General features: G+C 42.7%; 1 protein-coding gene across 2 annotated transcripts in view; it reads right to left on the bottom strand.

The window, feature by feature from the left end:
* LOC108439508 (E3 ubiquitin-protein ligase SH3RF3) overlaps positions 1-25,040 on the bottom strand; it is a 222,959-nt gene that overhangs the window by 34,551 nt on the left and 163,368 nt on the right. The window contains exons 1-3 of one of the 2 annotated variants that reach the window (XM_037539086.1): positions 24,010-24,129; positions 19,309-19,584; positions 11,436-11,531 (exon numbers count right to left, since the gene is read on the bottom strand). In XM_037539086.1, the coding sequence (XP_037394983.1) occupies positions 11,436-11,531; positions 19,309-19,584; positions 24,010-24,030 (393 nt within the window). In that variant the 5' untranslated portion in view covers positions 24,031-24,129. Of the gene's footprint in view, positions 1-11,435; positions 11,532-19,308; positions 19,585-24,009; positions 24,130-25,040 lie in introns of those variants that run through there. The other variant, XM_017717952.2, reaches the window with a different exon arrangement.

Here is a 25,040-nt window from a genome sequence, read left to right as displayed (position 1 = left end):
AAAAAGTACTTTTACTACAGTCCATTTTTTTGGGGGTGGGTTTAGGATCCTGTGGCCTGCATCCAGGATGCATGGACAAAGCTGTCTGTATGCATGAGTCATTCTTGGCTGTTTGAATGCCAAGGCCTTTCCGTCTGTCGCCCGCACTTTAAACACGGCCTTCTGACGGAACACAGGTCCCTCGCACGCTAATAAAACTCAATCAGGACCAAATGGCCATCTCCATAAAAATGAAGACCCTCTGTACGGCGAGGTCTACAAAAGACAACACATCAAAAACCCTCTCTGCCTCTGTCTCCGCTTTTATTTCCATATTTCCATATTAATGGATATGCTAATATCACCTTAATCATATGCAAATTAGTCTGATTGATTGACCCCACAAGGCAGCTAGTACAAGTCTCAGAGGAAACCGAGACAGCCGGCTGTCCTCGAGGTCACAACGTTGCTCTAAAAAACCAGTGATTTGATTGAACGTTTCGCATCAGGTTCATATGAATAAAATACACCACGCTAATAGTCCTTCGGTTTACCTTAGGCAGTAAATGTGTAACGCTAATGTATTTTCTTCATGTGGGAATGATTAAATATTCAAATCAAGTGCATTTCAGTGCATCATGCTCTTGTCACGAGCAGGAAAAGTGCTCAAATTACCGTTAAATCTCATTTTACATTCAGTCCTGCAGTTCTTCGATACAGGGCAGCCGTATCATTGTCTCAATGTTGCTTCCACCTCAGTATGTGTCAGTGCCAGATGGCGTCCACTTGGACAGGGAACTGAATGTGTTTTTTAACACGGTATCTTAGTGAATGTCAGGGATGTTGCAAAAGAGTGGCCAGGCCTGGCACCCTAGTTTGAAGAATAGCCACCCTTCTGGCCACCCCACGTGACAGTCAATTACAGTGGTGCTTAAAGTTGGTGAACTCTAGAATTTTCCACTCACAGATACATAATATCGGATTTTCCTCAATAAACGAATTAGATAACTCTGAAATAACTGGAGGATAACTGGAGGACGACTCTGAGATAACCATGGGATAAGTCTGGAATATTTCAGGTATAGCTGTGGGGTAAGTCCAGGATAACTTTAGGATAACTGTGGGATAGTTGCGGGATAACTATTTCAAAATTTAGTTTGAAAACAAAATTCCAAGTCATTCAATAACAACACAACTGGCTTGTGGCAGAGGTGGCATCCTATGACAGTGTCACGTTCAGAGTCACTCAGCTCTCCGAGCTGTGAACCATTCTATTGCCAGTGTTTGTCTATGGAGACTGCAAGGCTGTGGGCTTGACCTTACACATCTGTCAGCAATGGATGTGGTCAAAACGCCTGAACTCAATGCTTAGGAGGGGTGTCCACATACTTTCGGCTGAATAGTGTTTCTGTCTGTCTGTCTGTCTGTCTGCCTATCTATCTATCCATCTGTCTACCTACCTAGAGTGGCGGTGTTTTTTGAGTAGTATTTACTTTAACCTAGCAATATTTTTTTTACAGTGAACTGAAGGCTGAAACTACGTCTTCAGGTTAAGCCTGTAATCATTTGTTAAGGGCTGCAGTAATAAGACCCAGCTGGTGTAATTAAGGATCATTAGAGTCGTGTTGCACTGCAGGCCTCGGGTCCTGAGAGGATGGAGCCCGGCGTTGGTTCTTGTGGGTCATGCAACTCTTCATCGTTCTCTCGTTATTGTCCCACAAGGATCGGAGGGCTAATTAACAGCCACTGAACTGGGAAACTTAGTTCCTTCTCGCTGGGGAGGAGCCTTTAGTCACTCGTGAGATGCGGGCCTAACGAAAACTTAATCACGCTCTGTAATTCTCACAAGGGAACGGAAAAGAAAAGCCGTCAGCCAGTGGCACAATAATGACAGGCTGCCAGAACGCATGCAAAAATAACTCTCAGCCAGACACGGAGGGAATTATTTATAGGCTGTATTATTTATAGTCTATACTATGCATACGTCTAAAAGTATGCCATGTGTGCCTCTGTTTGTTTGTGGTTACAGTGCTTTCTATTCAAGAGGGCAAATCTTCCACTGGCTGGCTTGCGCTTCTCTTGTCCATCTAGAGACCACGAGCTGTTCAGAACAGAGTCGTGTTTCAGCCTCGCTCATAACTGCTCTGCGCTTCACAGCTGCCGTTCTGAACGGGTTCCGGCCTGGTCAGCTTCAGAAACGTGACTGTAGCTTCAGAAATGTGGTACCTTGTGCTTCCACTCACTGGCCACTTTATTAGAAACACCTACCTTGTGCTTCCACTCACTGGCCACTTTATTAGAAACACCTACCTTGTGCTTCCACTCACTGGCCACTTTATTAGAAACACCTACCTTGTGCTTCCACTCACTGGCCACTTTATTAGAAACACCTCCCTTGTGCTTCCACTCACTGGCCACTTTATTAGAAACACCTACCTTGTACTTCCACTCACTGGCCACTTTATTAGAAACACCTACCCTGTACTTCCACTCACTGGCCACTTTATTAGAAACACCTACCTTGTGCTTCCACTCACTGGCCACTTTACTAGAATCACCTACCTTGTGCTTCCAGGAACTGTCTACAGTATTTGACACTAAAAATAACATTTTGATTATATTACAGCCAAATATTGTGTGTTGAATGCCTTCACCCCAGAAGCTCATCTGAATCTGTGACTGGTCAGGATAGCACACAAAAGCATTCAATGATTGACATGTTGAGATATGGGTGCTACAAAGACCATCATCACAATGAAAATGTGCTTCTTCAGACAGCAGGTTGTTTTATGCATATCTTTAAGCCTAATTAGTAGCCGTTTCTATGTACAATGTTTTCTGAGTAACAGAATTACTGTGCACGCATGCTAGAATTTGTTCCAGCCTTAATTTAGCCCTTAAGACAACTTGGCGAGCTAGACTGTTAATTATTCACACCAAGCAGGCTTCTTTGTGAGACTGTTAATGAGACTCCTGGTGTTAGATGTTAGGAATAATGTTAATTCTATGATTCTTAACAAAACAGTGGCAAAGATCTTGAAGCTAACTGGGCCCGTTGTTACTACACTGTTCATTAGTCTTGATCGGTTGAAAAACTGTAAAAATATTGTATGTAAATGTTAAACTGAATGGCTGATATGCTGCTCACTCTTCAGAGCGTCTCTCAATTACCATCATCCACTGCCGATGATCAAAACTAGTCATCTGGACGCAGCCTAACTGAAGAGCTTATCAATTCTACTAGTTGTGATTCTGGGGTTTATTTAGCAAGAAGGTGGCACGGCAGGAGCTGTTCTACTGGAGTTCTACCAAGCAGATTCTTAATCTTCAGCAATTTGCAATTTCCCAATGAATCAGCAAAGACATGTGGAGCTATGAGGCTAACAATGCTACCTATAACTCAATAGTCACCGAAATAGCCCAAATGCAACTGAACATCGTCCAGGTCTTTATTAAGGTAGCACAGACTTGATGATAAGGTTTCTAAAACTGTAAAACTGAACAGTACTTTTCAGCAGGGTGAGAGTTGTTTTGGTGAAGTATTTTCACAGAAATTATTTGAGCTATTTGGGTGACTATTGAGTTCTAGTCTTAGCAAAATTTGCCGTGCTGCTCCAGGTCCAACTAAAGAAGCAATATTTGGTGCAACCGTCTAAGCGTTGGCCTGGTTATCAGGAGACTGCAAGTTCGATCCCTGGTGATGCTGCAGTCGTCCGTAGCCGGAAGTCCAAGAGAGCACAATTGGCCTCGCTCTCTCTGGGTGGGTGGGATGGCCCCCCTTCTCCCCCCATCACTCATCGCGATGCTGGTCAGCGCAGGCAGATCGGGCGGTTGGCTCTTTCCTCCGAGAGCGTTCGACTGTCCCGTGACGTTGCGTGAGCGGCAGTTCGAAAAGAAGCGGCGGCTGGTTTCACAGGTCTCGTTGGTAGCGTTGGTAGTATCGTGTGATTGGGGGAGTAGCGGGTGGAATTGGAAACGACTAAATTGGGGAGAAAATCGGGTAAAAAAAAAAAGAAGAAGCAACATTTTCACCCCAATCACGTCTTGGCTGATTAACTACATCTGGGCTGAGTGGAAAACTGGGTACATCTGATTTTTTGCCGAAACACTCCTTTAAGATTTGACCAATATTTCAGAATTTTTAGGTCTATTTGTAGCAGAACTTTCAGGTGATGCTGGTTTACAGCTCTAAAAACAATATCACTTTAACTAACATTCAACTAAATATCAACTCCTAAGCCTAACCCAACCATAATGGTACTGATGATCAACTATCACCAGAAAGTCTGTTAATAAGTTAAGGATCTGTAGATCGTCTATAGGGGAACATCAGAATTAAGCTGACCAGTAAATATTTCTAATGCTGCATGTTAACGAACAGACGACAGATTTCTGGGGGTTAAACGTCTGCCTTGCTGAGTCTGGTCTCTCTGTAACACACGGGCTCGGAACAGGTTTGCCAATGAACCTGAAGGAGAAGGAAGATGAACTGGGTTTATTTTCTCATTCTCCACTGAAGAGCACTGGCCATGGAAATTCAGCCCCACCGGGAGGTTCTATTTACATAAATGGGCCAAAGTATCTTTGGAAGAAACTCAGAGAAGAACGTTTAGCCTAGAAAGTTCCAAACACATTTGGAGTAGCGCTCCTGTGTGACCTATTAACCTCCCTCTCCCATCCTTCAGAAGAACATCATCATCCCACAGCAGCCAGGATCTGCTGGATTAATTTAGACGTGATCAATCTTCATCACAATGAGACGAGAGAGATGGCATAAAGTGAACACTGTGGGAGACAGAGGCAGAAACGAGCATGAGGAAGAACCACTGAGAGGAAAGGGAGAACTCCCTAAGAACATGGGGAAGAACAACTGAAAGGAAAGGTAGAACTACCTAAGAACATGGGGAAGAACAACTGACAGCAAAGGTAGAACTCCCTAAGAACATTTGGAAGAACCACTGAAAGGAAAAGTAGAACTCCCTAAGAACATGAGGAAGAACCCCTGAGAAGGGCGAACTCATTAAGAACATGGGAAAGAACCTCTGAGAGTAAAGGTAGAACTCCCTAAGAACATGGGGAACAACCCCTGAGAGTAAAGGTAGAACTCCCTAAGAACATGGGGAAGAACCTCTGAGAGTAAAGGTAGAACTCCCTAAGAACATGGGGAAGAACCCCTGATTAGAAAGGGAGAACTACCTAAGAGCATGGGGAAGAACCATCGAGAAGAAACAGGAACCACTGCGAGGAACGGTAGAACTCCCTAAGATCATTAGAAAGAACCGCTGAAAGGAAGGGAGAACTTTGTAAGAAAAGGAGGGAGAACCACTGAGAGAAGCTAAGATTTAAAAAGAGAAACTCCCTAAGAACATGGGGAAGAACCACTAACAGGAAAGGGAGAACTCCAAAAGAGCATGAGAAGAACCGTTGAGGGGAACCAAGGCTCCAAAAGGATCCCATTCTGCCCCGGGTGGCACTGAGCTGTAAGGCATTGCAGTTATAGGCTGAAGGCTCTACCTTATTCACCATTGGTCAGTTTCTGACCTCAGGGCCGCTGTTGACCAGATATTACTCGGTTGGTTGACCATTCTCGGGACACCTTTGCTCCAGAACCTCCTTACTCCCTCCATCCATCCTCCCGTCACTCAGGCCGTTCTCCCATCAGACAAAGCCCTCAGCCCCCAGCCCCCCAAAGGTCTGTCTATATGTAATGATGGAAGACGCTAAATTATTGATGCTTCTCTTTGTAATAGCTGACCTCTGCTCCTCCTGCATGCTCTCTACTTCTATTTCTCCCTCTCTCCCTCCTCCTTTGCCCCCCCCCATTGTTTTCTTTCTCTCTCTGGCTGGCCGTGTCTGGTCGCCTTACAGACTGACATGTAATTCGAACCCTGTGTTGCCTCACTGGCATAGAATGGAAATGATATATGGCTGTCTGCTGGAATAATCCATATCTATTATAGCCGTCTGGTGGTCAACTGGCTTTTCTCTCTGACTCTCTCCATCATCACAGCCTCCAAAAAGGCTGAGGGCAACAGAGCTTTAGCTAGAGCTTCATAAAGATACTGCAGAATTCAGACTCGATGATGCGTGGCCAAGCTTGCCAAGGACAAATGTCTAGAATTTAAATGTAGGTATTGTGATATAAACCGAGTCTGTTCTACAGTTTCTCATTAGACTGAATGAATAACCGACTCTAAATGTAGGTATTGTGATATAAACCGAGTCCGTTCTACAGTTTCTCATTAGGCTGAATGAATAACCGGCTCTAAATGTAGGTATTGTGATATAAACCGAGTCCGTTCTACAGTTTCTCATTAGACTGAATGAATAACCGACTCTAAATGTAGGTATTGTGATATAAACCGAGTCCGTTCTACAGTTTCTCATTAGACTGAATGAATAACCGGCTCTAAATGTAGGTATTGTGATATAAACCGAGTCCGTTCTACAGTTTCTCATTAGGCTGAATGAATAACCGACTCTAAATGTAGGTATTGTGATATAAACCGAGTCTGTTCTACAGTTTCTCATTAGGCTGAATGAATAACCGACTCTAAATGTAGGTATTGTGATATAAACCGAGTCCGTTCTACAGTTTCTCGTTAGGCTGAATGAATAACCGGCTCTAAATGTAGGTATTGTGATATAAACCGAGTCCGTTCTACAGTTTCTCATTAGACTGAATGAATAACCGACTCTAAATGTAGGTATTGTGATATAAACCGAGTCTGTTCTACAGTTTCTCATTAGGCTGAATGAATAACCGACTCTAAATGTAGGTATTGTGATATAAACCGAGTCCGTTCTACAGTTTCTCATTAGACTGAATGAATAACCGACTCTAAATGTAGGTATTGTGATATAAACCGAGTCCGTTCTACAGTTTCTCATTAGGCTGAATGAATAACCGACTCTAAATGTAGGTATTGTGATATAAACCGAGTCCGTTCTACAGTTTCTCGTTAGGCTGAATGAATAACCGGCTCTAAATGTAGGTATTGTGATATAAACCGAGTCCGTTCTACAGTTTCTCATTAGACTGAATGAATAACCAACTCTAAATGTAGGTATTGTGATATAAACCGAGTCTGTTCTACAGTTTCTCATTAGGCTGAATGAATAACCGACTCTAAATGTAGGTATTGTGATATAAACCGAGTCCGTTCTACAGTTTCTCATTAGACTGAATGAATAACCGACTCTAAATGTAGGTATTGTGATATAAACCGAGTCTGTTCTACAGTTTCTCATTAGACTGAATGAATAACCGACTCTAAATGTAGGTATTGTGATATAAACCGAGTCTGTTCTACAGTTTCTCATTAGACTGAATGAATAACCGACTCTAAATGTAGGTATTGTGATATAAACCGAGTCTGTTCTACAGTTTCTCATTAGACTGAATGAATAACCGGCTCTAAATGTAGGTATTGTGATATAAACCGAGTCTGTTCTACAGTTTCTCATTAGACTGAATGAATAACCGACTCTAAATGTAGGTATTGTGATATAAACCGAGTCCGTTCTACAGTTTCTCATTAGACTGAATGAATAACCGACTCTAAATGTAGGTATTGTGATATAAACCGAGTCTGTTCTACAGTTTCTCATTAGGCTGAATGAATAACCGACTCTAAATGTAGGTATTGTGATATAAACCGAGTCCGTTTTACAGTTTCTCATTAGACTGAATGAATAACCGACTCTAAATGTAGGTATTGTGATATAAACCGAGTCCGTTCTACAGTTTCTCATTAGACTGAATGAATAACCGACTCTAAATGTAGGTATTGTGATATAAACCGAGTCCGTTCTACAGTTTCTCATTAGACTGAATGAATAACCGACTCTAAATGTAGGTATTGTGATATAAACCGAGTCCGTTCTACAGTTTCTCATTAGACTGAATGAATAACCGACTCTAAATGTAGGTATTGTGATATAAACCGAGTCTGTTCTACAGTTTCTCGTTAGACTGAATGAATAACCGACTCTAAATGTAGGTATTGTGATATAAACCGAGTCTGTTCTACAGTTTCTCATTAGGCTGAATGAATAACCGACTCTAAATGTAGGTATTGTGATATAAACCGAGTCCGTTCTACAGTTTCTCATTAGGCTGAATGAATAACCGACTCTAAATGTAGGTATTGTGATATAAACCGAGTCTGTTCTACAGTTTCTCATTAGGCTGAATGAATAACCGACTCTAAATGTAGGTATTGTGATATAAACCGAGTCTGTTCTACAGTTTCTCATTAGGCTGAATGAATAACCGGCTCTAAATGTAGGTATTGTGATATAAACCGAGTCCGTTCTACAGTTTCTCATTAGACTGAATGAATAACCGGCTCTAAATGTAGGTATTGTGATATAAACCGAGTCCGTTCTACAGTTTCTCATTAGACTGAATGAATAACTGACTCTAAATGTAGGTATTGTGATATAAACCGAGTCTGTTCTACAGTTTCTCGTTAGACTGAATGAATAACCGACTCTAAATGTAGGTATTGTGATATAAACCGAGTCTGTTCTACAGTTTCTCATTAGGCTGAATGAATAACCGACTCTAAATGTAGGTATTGTGATATAAACCGAGTCTGTTCTACAGTTTCTCATTAGGCTGAATGAATAACCGACTCTAAATGTAGGTATTGTGATATAAACCGAGTCCGTTCTACAGTTTCTCATTAGACTGAATGAATAACCGACTCTAAATGTAGGTATTGTGATATAAACCGAGTCCGTTCTACAGTTTCTCATTAGGCTGAATGGAATTTTTACCAGTGGTCTGTAAAGCTCAAACCTCACAACAGTAGCTACAAAAGAATGTGGTTGTGGGAGGGGCATTGATAGGGTAATTATACAGCCTGTGTTGTTCCAGGTGGCTTGGTGAAAGTCTTTTAAACCACAGCGTAATCTGAAATCCCCTCTGCCCTCTCCTTCACTGCTCTCTCACTCATTTTCTCTCTCCCTCCATTTAATAACCCCCACCTCTGCTCTAAATCAATATATATGACCCATAATGCATCGCCTCACGGCCCTTATGACAGCCCTTAAACTGCTGAGGCAGCGTTCTGAGACAGTCCCCACCACCACCCACAGCATTTCTAGCAATGAATAAGACCCCCAAACAACCTTAAAGTCACCAGCACTTCAGTCTCCCACCCAAAACACAAAATCATTACAGTTTGGTGGAAAACATTTAATATTCACATTCACAATTTCGGTGTGTGAGGTTCTGCACTGAAGCTAAAAAGCAGTGACTGAGTAACTGAGTAACTGAGTATCTGAGTAAATGTAATTAGTCTCTGTACTTTAGTATTTTTTGGTGTATCTGTACTGAAGTTTCTCCAGTCTGGGCGACTTTTTCCTTTCACTCCACTACATTTCAGAGTCTAATATCCGACTTTTTCCTCCTACATTTTGAGAAATCTGTCGTTCCTTTTGGTTTCTGTGTGTATAAAAACGTCACATGTCAAAACGAAAGAAGCGCAAAACCAGAGCACCAATCAGGGCCCAGCGGTCACTTTGTTTAGAGCTGGTTTTGACCTGTTGGTCATACCGACCCAGTGCAGCACGTGGTTCAACGTCAGCGCAGCAGCGTAAAACTTTGGGAGAGTCTGTTCAACATAAATGATGAACTAACCTAACTTTGTGTAAATAGAGCTCAATATAGAAATATGTCCACATATGCAGTCGAGACTGACGCGGCTTTTTTCTGAATTTCTACAAACACCAGTTCATTTTATAGTAAATGAGTTTGGGCTGGTTTATGTTTATGAACAGAGGCCTACAGATCAACATAGTAAAGGAGCTCATCTGTGATCCTGAGTTTAAAGCCAGTTTTTATTCAACTTAAACTTGGAACTAAGTTGTAAATAAATCTGAAACTGAAACTTTGCTTGTGTGTAAAAAGTGATTTCAGAGCCACTCGGTTCTCCCTGATGGAAACTGTTTACCTTCAGTGTTTTGTGCTTCTGATCATTTTAATAGATGTCAGCGTCACTAATTAATGACGTTCTATTAAAAGACTGGTTTACCAAGAGAGACGCTGGAGGACTTTCACCTGAAATGAGTTCATGAAGCCAGTCTGGTTATAAAAATGATAACAGGACATCAGAGCCAGAATTCCTCTTTTAGTACTTTTACTTTATACTTAAGTACATTTGAAGGGAAATACTTTAGTACTTTTACTCAAGTGGAGGTCTAAAGGGAGGAACTTCTACTTTTACTGGAGTAATATTTTACCTTGGGGGTCTCGACTTTAACTCAGGTACATGGTTTGTGTACTTCGTCCACCTCTGTTGGCGAGTAATGTAAGTTAATTCTCTAATAGACCTGATTATATGGTTTCTGACACTGTATGTCTCACTGCTGTATATAAACATGGACTAAAGTGTATTAGTGTAGCTAAAAACAGCACAACAGTCTCTATGCCTGCACTTAGCATAATGCTTTGGTTCAGACACCAAACCTGTTCTCAATACAACGGCATTTTAGGGCCACTGTTAAAAAAAAAAAAAAAAATTAATTTGAATTGAATTTCAAACAAAGTCTTGTTTTGAGAAGAAAGTGAGAATAGTCGAGAATAAAGTTGAATTTTTAGAATACAATCGTAATATTTAGTGAATAATGTCAATATTTTGATAACGAAGTTGTAAAGTTACTAAATAAACTCAATATTTTGAGGATAAAGTGGGTTAACTGTGGGGGGCTGGCGTAACGCGTGGGGGCCTTAGTGAGCTCCACTCACTCCTGTCTCTCTGTGGATCATTTTGATCTTCATCCTCACCGTCTGTGAAACTTCATGCCCTCTTTGAATGGGGGGAGATGAAGCCCCCCGACAGCCGTGTAGACCACCCTGCCTGAGATTCTCCTTCAACAACATTGACAGGCGGTTTCCTCCGAGTCCGTCCGGCTCTTTATTCTAGATAAACAGTTCCCTGCTCAGTCGATTCAGCCGGTTCTTACACTGATACCAGGCTGGTGCTGATGAGCAGGAGAGACGGGGGGGCTGAGTGTTTCTTTATGGGGGAATCGATATGAAAGGGCAGCTCCACCAACTCAACGCCCCTCACTTAACACCAGGAGGCGCTGCTTTTCCTTCGCAAAGACTTTGGCCACAATGTTGCCACTTTTCCTGGTATTATCCCACTTTAATGTCATAAATCGACAACTTTATTACTGAAATATTACAACTTTATTCTCAAAGTCTACTATTTTTAATATTTTTGGCCCTAAAACGCCGCCGTACTTCGCTGATCAACTGCTAGACTTTCTCGCTGAACTGTCGCTGGAACTAGTCTAATTTATCTTTGCTCTACCTTTTCTGATGGAGTGCTGAACTGAACTGTCCTTACCCCAAATCCTGAAGCATCCCACATTTCTGCCAGTAACTCATTCCAACTCTTTATGTTATGGACAAAGACAAAGACAAGCACCCACTCGCTCACCTCCACGTAGAGGATGGGAAAAATCCCAATCTTATCTCCCAGCATGCCTTCTGCCCAGTTCTCGTCCACTCTGCGGATCACCGTAAGGATCTCATCCTGTAAGAGACAGCATGTCCATAAATAATGTATCATCACTACATTATAACACATTTCTATACATATGACATGCACGCGTAAATGTCCTGGAGCATCGGGCTGCAGGTAACGATGGACCTGACTAACAAAGACCCTCTCTGGACGGGGGGTCCTCCAAAATCCTTAGAAATAAACAGATTTTGGTTTCTAAATTTGATAATCTGTTACTGTTATAATGAAAATAAATAAAACCCATCACTGCACTGCTGAGAACGACCCACCACCCAAATAATTCCTGCTCTGTGGGGGTCCTGCAGGGGTCCTGACCCCTGAAGAACAGTATAGTATAAGACAAGTAACCCCAACTGCTCCCTGGCACCGTGGATAGGGCTGCCCACTGCTCACTGCCCCCAAGTGTGTGTGTGTGTTCGCTAGTGTGTATGTGGTGTTTCACTGCACAGATGAACGTATGACTACAAACACACACACACACACACACACACACACACACACACATCGCTGCTGTCTGAACCTTGTATCTCCATTTTTGTTGTTTTTCGGTTTTTGATAAAATTTGAAAACGTCTGTTGTTCTTTATATCGTGTGTAAATTTCAAGATGAATGGACCAAAAGAAACGACCCAAAATGACCTGCAAAGAATTCTGGTTCCACTGACTTACATTAGAACTAAAGCAGGTTTTTTGCTTCTCCTGTAAAGTTCCCATTTTGGAGATACAGGGTTTTGCTCCAACAACAACAACACACACACACACACACACACACACACACAAAACTGTGCTACTTCTGTGGCAACTCTCCCTCCGTCTGATAGAACATTAAGTAAACTAGGCTACAGCAAACATTTGATGCAATATTCCAGTCATCCAGCCACACAGTTGCCTGAGCGCTTTATGAAAACTCATTTCCATCTGTTTGATGATGAAGTGCATTAGCACGAGAGTGAGCTGATACCAAACACGCTGAGGGAGGACTGAAATGACTTCTTCAGAAGGATCAAAGCAGAACGAGCGGAATGAGAAACGCACACAAAGACGCCTCGCGCTATTACGCTATTGATAAATTACAAGATTCATGAATCATGTATTGTAAAAGCAAACAAGAGAAAGATGAAGTGATTATGAGTGAGAGAGGCTTCCTTTCGTGCCTTCGGCAACCACTTCCTCTCATTTCAGCTCAAGTTTTCACTCCGACAACACACAGAAAAAACAAATGGGCAACTGTGTGTGTGTGTGTGTGTGTGTGTGTGTGTGTGTGTGTGTATATATGTACTTGTTTTCATATATTTTTAGCACCAAAGGTCTTGACCTCACAGTAAAACCAGAGAGGAACAGAACTAAAGACAGGACCATCGAAATGTACGGTGCTCTTCATTAAAGTTTTGCTCCTGAGATTAATATTAGGTTTAGAAAACACCTCAGAGTCGCTGCTGGACTGAGAATAGTCGACCAACCAAACATATCCAGCCAGCAGCGTTCTGTGACCACTGATGAAGGACTAGAGGATGACCAACACAAACTGCAGCAGAAGATGAGCTGTCGTCTCTGACTTTACATCTACAAGGTGGACTGACAAGGTAGGAGTGTCTAATAGAGTGGACAGTGAGTGGACAGTGTTTAAAAACTCCAGCAGGACTGCTGTGTCAGATCCACTCGTACCAGCACAACACACACTAACACCCCACGACCACGTCAGTGTTACTGCAGTGCTGAGAATGACCCACCACCCAAACAGTATCTGCTCTGTGAGGGTCCATGGGGTTCCTGACCACTGAAGAACAGGGTAACAGAGTATCAGAGAAACAGATGGACTACAGTCTGTAACTGTAGAACTACAGAGTGCAGCTATACAGTAAGTGGAGCTGATGAAGTGGACAGTGAGCGTAGAAACGAGGAGGCGGTGACATTGTTATGCCTGATCTATATATCTGATATATATTGCTACATATCGTAACTTCACAGGAGAACGAAAAAACACTTTACTTTTATTGTAAATCAATGAAACCAGACTTTTTTCCAAGTATAGTTTGGCCATTTCTGTTGGTCCATCCTTCGTGAAGAAGCATACATAGAGCAACAGGCATTTTCACATTATGTCAAAAACTGAAAAACAATTTAAAAAAACGCGATGCAAGGTTTTATTCCGACAGCATATATAGGTCCTGACATGTGTATAATTACGAACCTGTGAGTGTGTGTGTGCCGCTACAGCTGAGTGTGTGCCTGAGCCAAACAGATGGCAGGAAACAAGATTTGATTTTATTTGGTCCAAGAACACACACAAGGCTTTCTCTGTTCACACACACACACACACACACACACACACACACACACACACACACACACACACACACACTCACACACACACACCTGCCCTGCTGTAGTGAGAGACGAGCTTCTGACTGAGAGTTAATCAATCATCCCATCTCTCTCTCTTCAGTCCTTCATCTGTTCACACTGGTGCTTTGTTATCATCCTGTGTGAAACTGAGTCTGGAGATGCACTCATGTCTCTTTCAGCCATTCTTCTGGATAAAGAGCTGTCATTCAGGCAGAGCTGACTGGACGTACAGCTAGTAGCCCCTTTCTGCGGTGGGCATTCCCCCAGCGGAAGGAAAATGGAATTGGATATGTTCAATCAATGTAATTAAATAAAGCATCTTTCCCATCACTCTGTTATTAGATTATCTAGAACACTGTTGGCTCTCTGAAATGTTATGACTCTGCGTTGAGCTGCTAGTGAGCAATGATGGGCAAAAGGGGAGGAGTCAGAACCCCCTTCTGCGACAACACTTCACACAAAGACGTGCTGAGATAAAACAGACAGGACAGCCAAAACTCTTCACTTTTAATGTAAGTCAATGGAACCAGACGTTTTTCCAAGTCATTCTGGGCTGTTTGTAAGGGTCCAGCCTGTGCCGCTGACCGCCAGCAGAGGGCAACGGCAGCGAGGCGCCACAAGTTCAGGGAACTCCAATTCCCAGAAGGCTCGGGCTGATTAGGCCCAACCTGGCACACCAGTGGACAGGGGTGACCGGTACGGTACTCAGCCCAGGGGGTATTTAAACAAAATGAAAAGAGAAACTGTCCCAAAAAACAGAAAGAAGGAAAAGTTAATTACTCAATATTACTTAAAACGCCAAACAGAAGGCTTAAACAAGAAACGGCTCCAAGCCATAAAAAAAATGTTTGTTCCATGAAGAACAAACAGGCGAAACATAAGATGATGTTTCTCTCATAATGACAGAGGAAGAGCGCTTTGCTTTCTGATTATCTCATTATATGTTATTCTTATATCTCAGCCTTTGTTTGTTTGAGCACACCGTTTTCAGCGTCACCTTTCTTTGCCCTTTCCCCGCCATTTTATATTTCCCCGCCATTTTATATTAATTATTATTTAGAATTAAATCCCTCAAAATGGGTGAAAATTGCATAAAAAGTAACAAACAAAATACTCAAAAATTAGCTCAGTCTTACTTGGGTGATTATTTTTACACACAATTTTATTTGAATGAATTAACAGTTACAATTATTTATCATTCAAGATTTTTTAACAGCGATACCACTTCGTTACCAATTCCTGGACGACACTCTTTCCTATATCTTTTTCCAAATTACCAACTGAAAGTGGGAGTGATGGAAAATAGGTGAGATGCTGTGCTAGAAATGTCTATATTTACTGACTGCAATAGATTATAAAGTAATCAAGAAGCGCTGAAAATGTAAACGCAATTCCATGTAAACGTAATGTAATTTAGTCAATCAGCAGGCTAGATTTGGGAACAAGCACGCTGATTGGCTCACGGATGCTGAGACTGCGTAATTAGGTTTTGAAACTTGGTATTAAAAGGATTAGTTGGTGCTATCAAAGCATTACATTTCAATACTCAGCCCTAAAAGACCGGCAGCTTAAAACAAAAATGACGTTTCAAAAGCAAAACAGCGTCTTTTTGGCCAAACCTTTGAGCTGTTTGGTGCAGTGTTGACTGCTCATTACACTGATCTCCTTATGACTATTCAGGAACAGTCGGCATCAGTAGTATCAGACAGCGTTGATAATACAGCTATACGTATAGAAAGTCCAGGTATTAGGAAGGCTGCAGTGCTCAACAGGAACCAAAAGCCCTTGGAGGGAACAAATCCTGCATTATTTGCTCAGGGAAGACCCCCAGAGCACATTTTAGGATGCACAGCACCGGCCTTCTCACTTTTTCTCACACATATATGAATGCTCTCTGTGCTCCACAGTGTCCAGCTGCTCTTTTGTTCAAACCAATCGTTTCTTTCCCCGTCCGTTTCCTCCAGAGATGCCTGAAGGTCTGCCAGGGTTTCCAGCCCAGTCCCGCCACCGCCAAGACAAACAGCCGCAACAAAATGGAGCCACTTTTGAAGTGGAAGATAAGGCGGCTGGGAATACAAATCAGGTGTTTACACCGCGTGTGAGAGAGTGTGTCTCTCTCCGGTGAGATTGCTATGTGTGGGGCTGAAAGAGAGAGAGAGAGAGAGAGAGAGAGAGAGAGAGAGAGAGAATGAATGAGAGAGTGAGGGTGCGAAGAAGGGCAGGGTGAGTGAAAGTGTGTTAAAGAGAGGGAGCAGATGATATCGGAGCGAGCTGGAGGAGCCTGATGAAAGAAAAGCTCCGCAGTTGGTGGTAATTACCGGTCATTGTTCGGAGCTGTGGTCTACCTGGCCAAACGCTCCGCGCCAGAAGCACGGCCTTCCTTACAGCCGCCGGACGAGAAGGAACCCTGTTTGGTTTCCCTCAAGGCTTTGCACATTCTTCCCACAGTGGATAAGATGGGAATAATCAGTGCGTTTACATACACATCAATAACGCAGCCTTTATCAGATTTTGGCAGTTATCTGATTATTTAAGTGCTCATGATTCATGATCAGCGTTCTCTGATTTCTCAGATCGATTAAGATTTCAACAAACCTGGTAAAGAGACCTGGAATTAGCTTAGTAATCTGCGGCTGGTTCCACCAACCGATCCTAATAAAGATGGGCTTGACGTCTAAGTTAATCCTAGCAGGCTTCATGCCGTCAAGTTACACCAAGGCACAATTAAGACCAGTCTTGGGGTTCATGTTCATGTAAAAAGCAGCCTGATGACTGCCTAGCATCACAGGATACTACATAAAACTGATGTGGGCGCACTTACTGAAGGCCACTTGACGAACTACTCTACCAAAATAAAATAATTCATTTCACCAACAGCGAAACTTGCATACTGACTACAGTGTAGAGTCTGCTTAGTCACAGTGAGCGCATTTACATGCATATCATCAATATAATCATTATTAGCTTTCTGCAGTTACTAATAATACTAATAATAGAAAACAATACATTAATCTGATTATTCAAGCGGTCGTGTAAACAGCACGCTCAGATTTCTTAGATCGGATCAGGGCTGTTATCTCATTTCAAGTAATCTGATAAACACAGGGGCGGCACGGTGGCGTGGTGGGTAGCGCTGTCGCCTCACAGCAAAGAGGGCCTGGGTTCGGCCGGGTGACCGGGGTCCTCTCTGACCTCCCCGTGTCTGTGTGGGTTTCCTCCGTGTTCTCCGGTTTTCTCCCACAGTCCAAAGACCTGCAGTCAGGCCAATTGGACATGCTAAATTGCCCCTGGGTGTGAGTGACTGTCTGTGTCTGTCTGCCCTGCAATGGACTGGCGACCTGTCCAGGGTGTATCCTGCCTTCCGCCCGAAGACTGCTGGGTTAGGCTCCAGCACCCCCCCGCGACCCTGACGGAGAAGCGGCTTAGAAAATGGATGGATGGCTGATAAACACAGCTGGATTTAAGATGGGTAACCAGGTATTTCAGCGGATGTGTACCCTTACTCTGATTTCTTTCATTCTTCTTAGCCTGTGCATGGGCACAAACTAACAGCAAGCACCACTAAAACACAGCACCTGCACTATATACCCGAAGAAATGAAGGACCTGAATATTATCCTCATTCCAGATGATGAATATTCATATTCACCAGTGACCTGGATGTTTATAAAGCATTTATAAAGCCGTTTGAGTTTTATGTTACATTTTTGTCAAGTCTTATTCTGTGCGTTTAGCGGCCGGTTGCCAAGCAGAAATACAGCCGCCTGATTAATGTAGACCATTATCTGATCACCCAAAGTCATCAGATCATTAAGACCTTAAAACCTTAACAGGTTTAACTAAAATGCCAAATTTTAAGTCATACAGTGTCAGAAACAACACCAGCAAGCCTGTTAGAGGTTACTTAACGGACACCAAGCATGTCTCAGCTGGTCGACTTCATTCGTGGAAAACTGCAGAGGTGAGTTTCTCGGCAAAGCGTCTACGTGAGGTGGTTCTCGCTCGTTAAAAACTGCAGAAATAACTGGTTCTTCACATCAGGGAGTCCAGAACCAAAATTAGCCTCGCAGGAGGAAGCAGGAGGTGAAAGGCTGAACTCTATTGACGGGGAAGGAAACTCCAGCTCAAAGGGACTCGGCTAGGAGCTCTGCGGTCGGCCAGTTTATCAGACTGACAAGCTCTTTGATGCAAGCCGGAGTGTGTAATTACACGCACCGCTCTTCTAATGAAGCTGTAATGAGAGAAGGTCTGGAGGTGAGGGATGAGAATATTCCTCATCAGAGAGCGGGAGAGGGACGGGCATACAAAGAGAGAAAGGGATGAAGATCATGACCAAGAGGAAGAGGCACGATTTAGGAGGGACAAGTACGGAACTCGACAACATCTAAGCCGGAACAAGGCACAGCTTCTCACCATTCACTCACCAGCAGCACCACAAAATTATGACTCAACGTTGCAAAATATTATTTGCACAAAATTTAGTCCAGATCAAAATGCAATATTTTCTTGAGATTTTGGCCGATTATCTTTTGTGTTTTTGGCCGATTATGTGGAAATAGTGGCTTATTTTCTCCTGACTCTGACTGATCATTTTGGTAAAATTGTTATTTGCACAAGATTTACTCAGATTATGTCAATATACCGGATTATTTTTAAAATATTTTGACCAATTATGTCTCACTACTGGCATATTTTTCAGACTGTGACCAATTACGTTAAAATAACGACTTATTTCGTTAGATTTCAATCTTCAGATTTGAAATGATTATGTTGAAAGTGCCTTATTTGCACAAGATTTAGTCGGTTGGAGTTTGAGCTAAATGTATTATTTTCTCGAGATTTTCACCAAATATCAAAAATATCACAATACAGACGCATGTTCCTCAGATTTTGACTGATTATGATAAAATAATGACTTTTTTGAGATTTTAAACACTTACGTGGAAATAATGATTAATATTGTCTATATTTTGACTGATTATTTGAAAATAACGGCTTATTTCCACAAGATTTACTCAGATTAAATCAATATATTGAATAGTTTTAAAACATGTTTATTAATTATTTCTCAGTACTGGCATATTTTTCATATATTGACCAAATTTGTAATTATTTTGACATAATTTCTCCAGATTTTGACTGATTAGGTAAAAATAACGACTTATTTTGTCCTGATTTTTATGAATTATTTTGAAATATTGGCATATTTGCACAAGATTTACTATTTTTCAGATTTTGACCTTTTCAAAATGTTGAAACATTAAGTTAAAATAATGACTTACTTTCTTGGGAATTTGACCATGTCACGATAAAGACTTACTCTCTATAGATTTTAAAATATTATGTGGAAACAATGACTTATTTTCTCAAGATCACTAGAAATAAGACTCAACACAGCAAAGCACTGACCTCCAATCATGAGAAAAGCACAGAGGAGCTTACCTTGGTGAAGGTGAGGCAGTCTTTGTCCTGGTCCTTGTCCTTGACCTCGAAGTCGTACAGCGCTTTGCCCTGCGGGGGTGTCTGAGACAGGGGTTTGATGCACTGGATGTAGCTGGCCGGGAGGAAACCGTGGCTCCCGTTTAGCTCCCCGTGGTACCAGTTCTCATCCACCTTCCGGCGCAGGATGATAATGTCGCCCTTGTTGAACTTGAGGTCACCCGGCTCCTTCCCCTCATAGCTGTAGAGGGCCTTCCCACATGGAAGCTGAGGAACGTTCTAGAAAACAAAGAAAAGGAGGATAGATAAGGACTCGCGCTGAATTTAGAAGAGAGCGGTCGGAAAGGAAGTCCAGTGAAGTCAAATATCTGGCATGAAAGTCGCAGCAGATCTTTTACTCAGGGCTCCTTTCACTTTCAATCGCGCTTCTGCTGGGCTGAGAAGACCTCTGGGGTTGAAAGTGCTGTGCACTCAGTGCCTGAGGCTGTAAAAGACCTTCAGTGGGCTCCCTGAGTGGAGAGCATCATTGTTTCTCAGTGTATAACGAAATGTGACTTGAATTCACAGTAATTCAGTCAGAACTGGCACTTGACAACCGGTTGAGTCATCGTTACATCAGTTGGCTAAACAAGGCTTGACGCGGAACATGAACCAACTCAACACTCTGGGATAGTACAGCACAATTTGTGGAAAATATCTAGTTTTTCCGACCAACTTCCAAAATTACAATTGCAAAGTTGATCGCTTTCTATTAGTGACACCAGGCCTGTTTCTTCTTGTCGAGAAAAACTGACTTTCAGGGTCTCAAGTGGCGCAACTGTCTATGCAGTGGCTCTATCATCATCAGAAGATCATGAGTTTGATCCCTGGTGATGCTACAGCTGTCCATGGCCGGGAGTCCAAGACAGCACGGTTGTCCTCGCTCTCTATGGGTGGGCAGGGGTGCCCCCAGTCCCCAGGCAGTTGTCCGTTAACTGATGTAACTGATGGTTAGTGCTCTCCACTGAGCACGTTCAGCTGTCCAATAACATTACGTGAGGGGCATCTTCACAGGTCTCGGAGAAAGCCTGTGTTTGCCTGCGTCCTCATAGCGCTGGTGGCGTGGTGTGATTGGGGGAGTCCTAACTAGAGGGTGGAATTGGATGTGAGAAAATTGGGGAAAAATCGAAAAACAAAAAAAACGACTTTCTGACTTGAGGCTTGAACACTGACCACAGTGGCCAGACCACCTGTTAGCTGTAGTTGTGATGTCACAGCAAATGGGCGTTTGGTTGCATCTGATTGGTCCAACTCACCTACATGCAATTCCACAAAGTCTTAGGTTGAATTTCCCCAAACATAAAACAAGCTCTCACCATAAATGGAGGCTTCCATTGTGCTAGGAATGTCTTTGGCCCTATTCGGATTGAACTGGTTTATCAGTAGAACGTCTGATAACACTTTCATGTGTTCCACCTCTCATATCTAGACAGCAATGCAATTAGAACAAACAAGCTTCTAGTGGGTTGTATTTCCCACAAATCAGGGATCGGATTCATGAAGGAAAATCTTTTTAAATGTCCTTTTTTTCATTCTTAAGAAAAGAATTATGCGAAACTGTTATTCTTCAAACAACTTCTCAAGAATTGGCTCATTTTCTTTTCTTAAATAATTCTAATATTACCTAATATCAAAGTCAGGTACACTGCAGGTCAGGGGGGTCAGATTCCACATTTTCTGATATGATAACATACCAGAGCAGAGGTCACTGATGAGGATGACGAAGAGGCTGCTGACGTTCTTCTGTCGGTGTTAAAGGATTAGAAGAGGATTCCACAGATTTTTCAACCTTTCTGCATAGATCACTGCGATGTAAACAAAGTCACCCGCAGTGATTTGATGTGAAGCCTAATGACTCTGGTTTCGTTACAGTGGTGGTAATATGACCAGTGGACCTGCACCTGTCCTCTGAGCTTCAATATGTAGTGTAGATGAGGGTAAAATAGTAGTAAACCCAAAGAAAGACTTTAGGTACGTTTTCCTCACAGTGCCCTTCATGTACCTCTCCTTACAACAGTATGCCAAAGCTTTAAAGCAAAACGGTCATGAAACAACATGTCAGGCATCAGGCAGCCTATTAGTAATCATTTCATGTAAGAACTTTCTGTGGGTTATTTTCTTTTCTTAAATAAAGGTAATTCTAAGTGTTATTCTTGAAAATATTATGTTCTTGAATGTTCTCGTAACCCTGTCGTCAGACTCGCACTCGTCTCAGAGTCTAAGAGTCGACGAGACCAGCATCTAAATTCATCACCTGCGCTGCCTCTGCTCCTCATCCTCATCCATCACCCCCAAATTATCATGTTTTCCAGGGAGGATTTTTTTTTCCTGTTGGCAGTTTCTTCATCACCTTTAGATCTTCTTTGCTAAAGTTTAAGTGCTTGGTTTGATGTTTTTCCTCCATTTTGCTCCTCTGAGTGGATTAAAATAAGTAATGTAAATAACCGTTAATTCAGATTTAAACTCTCTTGCACTATTTATGGTACGGGGTAAAATTCAGCATAGCCTACGTAAGGTAACCGTGTCTGTGTGTGTTTCTGTGCTGTTTGATTTGTTGTTAAATTATGTATTTTGTTATTTTCTGATCTTTTTGTAAAGCATCCTTGTTTTTGAGGAAAAACGCTTTATAAATTGGCTCTTGAAATCTCCGTGGGTCAGGAAGAGGGAGCTAAGGGTTTCTTTATAATGTGAATACCTCCAAACAGCAGCGAGCTGATGCAAGGCAAAGAAAGATGCGTTTGCGCGGCTGAGAGATAGCTAACCGAGCCGTGAACCACGGTTACTGGTGCTAAACGTGCTCATGGTACATGACGTGTGACATCCAACCACACCTGGAAGAAAACCTCTACTCTGGTCCACTGCTTGGCAAGGTGATAAGGGAGATACGGGGAGAGAGGTGCAGTATTTCCCTCCCACAGTCTCAGCTCATCAGCACTGGTACCGACGATCCTCCATTAAACCCCAGAGGTTTAGGCCAATTTGCAGAGCAAACAAGCCCCTCCCTCCAAATCTCGTAACATAAACATTCACGTTTGCCCAGCACAGGCTTTCAAAGAAACGTCGCGTGGCAGTAGTGCTGTTCAACACCGAATGGGCAACAACGATAAAACATACCCGAGGAAACATAAGACCATTTGTTAATGAGAGAGTGAATATCAGGAACTTGCAGATTCAATTCGACATATATGGACACCTTATGTGGCCAAAAGTATGTGGACACTTCACTGGCAAATCTATATATGCTTGCTGGACATCCCTTTCCACAACCACAGGTATTAATACCTATACCCCCACCCCCTCCTGCCACCTCTCCCCCTTCTGGGCCTCCACTCTTCTGGGAAGTTTTCCGTAATATTTTGGAGTGTGTCTGTGGAAATTTGTGTCCATTCAGTCAAAAGAGCATTTGTGAGGTCCAGCACTCATGTTAGACAAGAGGTTCTGGCTCACAATCAACACTCTCATTCACCCCAAAGGTGTTCAGTGGGGTTGAGGTCAGGGCTCTGTGCAGGCTACTGGAGTTCCTCCACACCAAATTCATCAAATCAGGTCTTCATGGAGCTGTTTTGTGCTGTTTTGTAGGCTCTTCACCAAACTGCTGACACAAAGCTGGAAGTCTATAACTGTCTAAAATGTCTGCGTAGCATCGACATCACCCTTCGCTGGAACTAAGAGTCCAAACCCTGAAAAACAGCCCCAGCCCATTATACCTCCTCCACCAAACTTTACTGTTGGAACTATACATTCCAGCAGGTAATGTTCTCCTGATATCCACCAAACCCAGATTCATCCATCAGACCAGATAGTGAAGCTGATACATCACTCCAGAGAACACGTTTGTACTGCTCCAGAGTCCAGTGGCGGCACGTTTTACACCCCTCCAGCTGACACTTGGCATTGCACAAAGGCTACGTTTACACAGCAGGTAAAAGTGGCCCAAATTTAATCTTTTTCCTCATATGTGACACAGATGTGCCATTTGTGTGGCAGTGTGAACAGATAAACACACTAAATCTGACATTTTCAATTCCAATTTGAGACGCTTTCATATGTGGGACTGAAATCCAATGCGTATCCGATCTGCAGCAATGCGACTCCGTCTGAACAGCCAGATCGGAATTCATGCCACTTTACATCAGTCCAACTTGACGTTCGTCATAATTTCGCGCTGCCAAGACTCAAACATTTAGGCTGATGTTTCTGTACAAAAAATAAAATAGAGACTTCATCGCAATCGCTCCGTGTTTGAAGAGGTTTCAAAGGAACCGGTTGAATGCAGCCAGAGGCGACCGAGGCTGCAGCGTTTAAAGAATCTGAGTACATGAACCAAAGAAACAGCCGTGACTGAATAACGCGCCCTTTTTACGGTGAACTCGAACACATTGTGGGTGATGAGCCCAACTGTCAACCACTAAAACATCATAATCACTCCTGTGCTGCTGGCAAAGACGACACGGAAAGCTCTGGGAGCGACGGGCGCTCATCGGCCGTCATGACTGTTTACCTCTGGACGAGCCTCGCGAAGTGTTGTTCTTTCGCACACTGCGGGTCAGTTTGGGAGCTGATCTGTTCAGACTGATGTCGTACACAGATCACATTTAAAAGATGGTCTGAACAGACAAACAAAAAATCGGATTTGGTGAGAAGATCAGATTCGGGCCACTTTACCTGCTGTGTAAACGTAGCCATAGTGATCTTAGGCTTGTGTGCAGATGCTCATCCATGGAAACCAGTTTCACGTCACTCCAGACCCACAGTTCTTGTGCTGACGTGGCTTCCAAAGCCAGTCTGGAACAGTCTGGTAGTGAGTGAGGAAACAAAGGATAGGCAATTTTTGTGCACTTAGCCACCCTGCTATGTGAGTTTGCATGACCATTGCGGAACTGTTTTCGCAGACATTTCCACTTACAGTTGACCAGGGCAGATCTAGCAGGACAGAAATTTCACAAATTGACTTGGGCCAAAGGTGTCATCATATGACAGTGGCATGTATAAAGTCACTGCCCTCTTCACATTCAGATGTCAGTGTTTGTCTATGGAGCTACATGATTGTTTTTATACACTTGTAAACAATGCGTGTGGCTGAAAATCAATACTTGGAGAGGTACATACTTTTGGATATAGTGTATTTCAGTGCAGAACACAGAGATGAACCTGGACGACTATTGAACAGACAAAATGGTCAGATCCTAAAAAACCTAAAAAATGTCTTCATGTGTCAAATTGAACTGGTCTGATTCAACGTCAATGCTCAAAGTATGTGTGCACATCCGGTAAGAGCTCAAATTCCCTTTTATCACAGCACAGTTTCTGCTTTTTGGTAAGCACAGTGGTTCTGTGCAGTCTGAACACAGCCTAATAATCAGCAGTCGGCTAGCTAGATAATTACAAACAGCAGAAACTGTCGTGATAAAAGAATAAAAGAATAAAAGACATTCACTCAATAACAAGAGTTTTTCCACCGGCTCTGTTTTTATTTCGGAGGGTGGCAAGGTAGAACAGTGTTGTTATGGTTACAATGCGCCTCATGTGAGCCTCTTCTTTTCCATATCAGCACAAAAGGCGCTCCAGGCAGCAGCTTTTTCCGTTCAAAAACACATTTATTGTGAAAACAGCCTGAAGTTATAAAATCTTCACAGCATTTTGATCTCCAGCCCATCGCTGGCTGCAGAGTTGTCATCTGGTGACGGCTGTCATTG

The sequence above is a fragment of the Pygocentrus nattereri genome, chromosome 6 (genome assembly GCF_015220715.1).
Source record: "Pygocentrus nattereri isolate fPygNat1 chromosome 6, fPygNat1.pri, whole genome shotgun sequence".
Taxonomy (NCBI): domain Eukaryota; kingdom Metazoa; phylum Chordata; class Actinopteri; order Characiformes; family Serrasalmidae; genus Pygocentrus; species Pygocentrus nattereri.
The sequence above is the reverse complement of the archived record's forward strand: the minus strand, read 5'-3'. Positions and strand labels throughout refer to the sequence as shown.